The following is a 5,135-nucleotide window of genomic DNA, read 5'->3' on the forward strand; positions in this document are numbered from 1 at the left end:
CTTCACTTTTCCTACCGGCTTTTACACGGATGAAAACACAGTGACTAAAAATTTGCATTTGTTATATTTCCTCAACTGAGTATTTAAGTTCTCCTGAAGAGAATGAACTGTGGCATTTTCTCTTGTGCTCTTCCTTTCTTCCCTCTTGTCTGAAGTATAGCTGTGAGCACACAGTAGGTGTTAGATATTTACTTAAATGCAGGCGTGTGTAAAGGACAAAATTAGTACTCAGGTGCTGAAAGGACAGCTCCTCCAGGAACATTTCACAGAAGACAGAAAACCACTGTGGGGACGGGGAACCAAGAACCTCTCTTTGGGTAAAACATAAAATCTCAGGCTCCTGCCATTTAGTTAAAGAAATATTATGACCAGCCTCTAAGAAAAGTACAGAACATATAGAACACAATTTCAAACACAGAACCAGGGAAAAGAGAGGGGAGGAGGGATTCCTTTTTCCTTCCCTGCTATGTCCCTCTGGAGAGGAACTAAGGAACCAAACCTCCAGTTGCCGCAGAGTACATTCAGCTCCCCTTCCCTTCCCTGCTCCAGTCAAGACCTGGTTTTAAGTAAGAATCAGGTCACATTGCATTCAGCACATTTTTTAGTTTCTATGGAAGGATATTTCCAGGAATATCAGGAACAAAACCTTATTTCTTCCATTTTTGAAGCCAAGATAGTCTTCTTTCTCAACTGTATGCTTGGAAACTCAATTTATAAGCATATTCTGGTGGGTTTGGGGTACCTGAATGGTATACGCCTCACTCATTTAAAAATCTTACAACTGGCTCGGGCCTCTAGCACAGTGATTATGGCGCCAACCTCATGCACCAAGGCTGGCGAGTTCAAACCCAGCCCAGGCCTGCTAAACAACAACGACAACTACAACAATAACAACAAAAAAATAGCCAGGCATTATGGTGGGCGCCTTTAGTCCCAGCTACTTGGGAGGCTGAGCCAAGAGAATCACTTAAGCCCAAGAGTTTGAAGTTGCTGTGAGTAGTGATGCCACGGTACTCTACCCAGGGTGACAGCTTGAGACTCTATCTCAAAAAAAACAAAAAAAAAGGACATAAAAATCTTACATACATCTAAAAATACATCCAAGAAAAAGAAGTATGAATTAATAATAAACTCAAAATATGCCCTGTTAGAAAACAGACACAACTCTTTTACAAGAGCAACTTTTTTTAATAGCTAGGATATCTCCCAAGATGATAAATTTGGAACCGTACATTTCTCATCTTTCATTAAAATAAAGAAGGCAGGAAGCTCCTGGGTTATTTACATTTGTCATCCATGGAGAGCTAAACCCTACTGCAGATCTACACAGGAAGGATAAAAGTGCTATATAAATGCAAGACAGTTTATATTATCATGGTTACATGTTTCTTGGTCACAATATTTAGTAATTTCCCCTTCTGTTTTGAATAAAGTTTGAAACAAAATTTTCACTTCAAAAAGTGAAATAATAGGAGCCAACCACAGTAGCTCAAGCCTATAATCCTGGCACTCTGGGAGGCCAAGGTGGGTGGACTGCCTGAGCTCACAAGTTCGAGACCAGCCCAAGCAACAGTGTGACCTCATCTCTAAAAATAGCCGGACTCTGTGGTGGGCACCTGTAGTCCCAGCTACTCAGGAGGCTGAGGCAAGAGAATTGCTTGAACCCAGGAGTTGGAGGTTGCTGTGAACTGTGACGCCACAGCACTTTACTGAGGGCAACAAAGTGAGACTCTGTCTCAAAAAAAAAAAAAAAAAAAAGGAATAATATGAAACTAAAACTGAACTTAGTGTCAAGCAGAATGTTATGTCGAAATACACGCCCAAAGGGGAAGTTCAAAAGAGTAACTCTGGGGAAGAGTTGTCAGTGGTTCAATTTTATCCCAAGTCTTTGAAGACTAGGTTCATCAATCGCTTTTATTTTCTGAGTGGTACTAACTGAACTGGTAGACAGAGCGTGCGGACCAGAGACACATCTGTCAGCACTGCCCATGCTCATCTTTATTAAACACTATACCGAAGTTTTATATTTATATTACCAATCTCCCTTATGTGAGGTACAAACACCTCCTTCTCCTGTCACTTCTTATCCCCTGGTACTTATACAGTACAGTGTTTATCATTCATTGCATACTCAGTAATTAGTTTTTGACTAGAATTTCTAAATCATTAAGAATTAATTCACTCCAGTTAAGATCAGAACTCCTGGTGAAGCCAAATAAAAAAACCTCAGCAAGTCTTTCAAATGCCATATTCTTAAAGTGAATTCTTTCCAGAAGCATGAGATTTAGGAATCCACTCTACGAATGAGATTTAGGAATCCACTCTTTCTTTTGTTGTAAGAAAGATGAGTCCTGGCCACCTAGTGAAAAAGGTATTTCCATGCCTGGCTCTCCAGGGGTAGGTTATCTCAGCCTAAGTCAGACTTACTCCTCACTGCTCTGACAGCCAGAAGCACCAGATATTAAAGAAACCGAGTTTCTGCTCTCAAACCTCACGTAGCTCTTCTACCCTGACATCAGCTTTCCCTAAAGACAAAAATCACAAAACTTCCCCCACAAAGAACCTCAAACTCAGACTCGTGTTTAAAATGGCACTGTTTTCTAAAACTCCAGATTGTTCGTATTTCTTCCAATATATTTCTTTCAATACATGACTTCCAATAATTTTCAACATCATGCCAAGATCCTTAGCCTTCTCCTCACCAGAACTAGCACCAAAATGATGGACTACCTGGAAGCAATTTAATTTGTCATCTCCAGGCATTATAAAGACCAAAATATTGAAATGTGAAGTTTTAAGTTGAATGAGAGGGAGAGAGAAACAAAGAGAACTAAAGATTTGAACATCAATTTGACAGTCAAAAAACCAACAGAAAAAGAGCAGAAAAACAAGGAAAGAGGTTATGATTTTCATATGAAGTTCTGGCATTTAAAAACCCATCTTAGAGGGTGGCGCCTGTGGCTCAAAGGAGTAGGGCACCGGCCCCATATACCAGAGGTGACCAGCCCCAGGTGGCCAAACCCAGCCCTGGCCAAAAACTGCAAAAAAAAAAAAAAAAAAAGATCTTAGAAAAAGTAATGTGATGATTTTTCAGGTGAAAATTTTAAAAACATGTGAAGTACACAAATAAAAAATAGACAAGTAATAATATACATTAACATATCTTTTTTTTTTCTGAGACAGAGCCTCACTCTATCACCCAGGCTAGAGTGTCATGGTGTCAGCCTGGCTCACACCAACCTCAAACTTCTGGAAACAATCCTCCTGCCTCAGCTTCCCAGGTAGCTGGGACTACAAGCACATACCAAAATGCCTGGCTAATTTCTCTATTTTTAGTAGATTTGGGGTCTTGCTCTTGCACAGGGTGGTCTTGAACTCCTAAGTTCAAATGGTCCTCAAGCCTCAGCCTACCAGAGTGTCAGGATTACAGGCATGAGCCACTCAACCTAGCAACAATATCTTTTTAACAGGGAAAAATTATGAAAATTCTCAAATATAAAATATGTAAACTATACTAATACATATTTACACCTTTCTCCTAAAATGACCTAGTATAATTGATTAAGGGATCTACTGGCAATTTAACTTCTTTGAAAAAACAAAGGAAATTTCATTACAGGGTGAGGAATAGGGGGCTCTTGGGAAATTGAGGAAAACGAGGACACTGGGAGAAAGGCCCAGGGAGGGACCCCTGGGCATGAACCCCCTGAGATTTGGCCAGTTCCAAATATAAGCAAGGATCTAGGGTGAGAAAAAAAGAGAAAATGTATTGCCTGAACAGTCTGGCTGTCAAGGGACTGGGTTCAGTCACTCCACCTGGCACTCCTGATCTCTCCAGAGGGAGCGACATAGTTTTCCCTCTCTAATCATGCCCCCTCCCATCACCTGTCCCCCTCACCCCCGCCACACACACCTTGTTAGCACAACTTCTGAGATACAGTTCAACACATTTCAAAGGTACTTCAGCCCTGAGTTCACACGTTTCCTGGACTTCGGGATCAGCCCAGCCCAGCAGGAGACAGCCCCCACTCGCCTCTTTCAAAGCAAAATGACTTTAAAGGAGCAGAGACGCTGGGGATACAAGAGGTGGGCCGGATCCCCAGATTGGGACAGTAACCACCAGCTGGCCAGAAATCCTTCCAGACTTGGGAAGGAGGGAGGGCAAGGAGGAGAGGAGACGGGGAGATGCTCCCGCTGAGGCTTCAGGATGTAAAAATCAGAAGCGGCCGTTGAGGTAGTCAAGTGAAGGGTGGGAAGCCCAATCGCCCCGGGTTGCGGGCAGGGCCTGCGGAGCCTCTAGCTTCTCCACCACACCCGCTACAGCCCCTGCAGCCCGAGCGCGCGCGCACCCACACCCAGTCAGTCATTTCCCCACCCCAGACCCCAGTCCTAACCTAACCCTAGCCGAACGCTCCCCTCCCTCTCCGACCACCCCTAGGCCTGCAGCACTCTCCTCCCCGCCCGGCTCCCGGGCCCCGCCTTCCACTTACACTGAATGGGCGGGTAGCAACTGGGGTCCTCGCCGCCCGGCTGGCAGCGGCTGGAGAAGGCGCTGCGCGGGGTCACGTAGTTGCTGGGGAAGATGCCCACTCGCTGGTTCAGCTGCCCGGTCCACCAGCCCTCGTCGCCGGACACCTGCGAGTCCTTGGACAGCACTTCCACCACATCGCCCAGCCGCAGGGTCAGCTCGTCCTCTCCAGCCGCCTCGTACTCGAACACGGCCGTCCAGTAGGGCAGCGGTGCGTCCGAGCCCAGCTCCCCGGAGACCGCCGCCACCGCCTCCTCCTCTTCTTCCTCCTCCTCGTCGGCCCCGGTTCCCGCTCCGTCCTCCCCCGGCGGGGCGGCAGCGGCGGCGCTCGCCAGGCAGCCGAGAAGCGCTCTGGAGGGCTCCATGGAGCGGCCGATCCATAGGGTGCGGGGCTGCCGCCGCCCGCAGGAGCCGCCGCTGCCTATTGTTCATGCGGCTCCGCGGAGCTGGGAGGACCCTCCTCCTCCTCCGACGGTGGCCGCAGGTAGGGCCCGGGCTGGCGGGGCTGGGAGAGCCGGCTCGCCGAGGCTGGCGGGGCGACAAGTGCGCCGAGCGCGAGCGCTCACTGCAGCATAGTGGCGCGGCGGGCCGGAGTCCGCGCCTGCCC

The 5,135-nt window shown here is 47.0% G+C and overlaps 1 protein-coding gene across 1 annotated transcript in view; it reads right to left on the minus strand.

Annotated features, from left to right (window-relative positions):
* MAP3K9 (mitogen-activated protein kinase kinase kinase 9) overlaps positions 1-4,917 on the minus strand; it is a 76,857-nt gene extending 71,940 nt beyond the window's left edge. Inside the window, exon 1 of the mRNA XM_023507658.1 lies at positions 4,491-4,917. Within this exon, the coding sequence (XP_023363426.1) occupies positions 4,491-4,893 (403 nt within the window). The 5' untranslated portion in view covers positions 4,894-4,917. The remainder of the gene's footprint in view (positions 1-4,490) is intronic.
* Positions 4,918-5,135: the final 218 nt, after the last annotated feature.

This window comes from Otolemur garnettii, unplaced genomic scaffold (genome assembly GCF_000181295.1).
Source record: "Otolemur garnettii isolate 467f Iridium unplaced genomic scaffold, OtoGar3 scaffold00196, whole genome shotgun sequence".
Classification (NCBI taxonomy): Eukaryota; Metazoa; Chordata; class Mammalia; order Primates; family Galagidae; genus Otolemur; species Otolemur garnettii.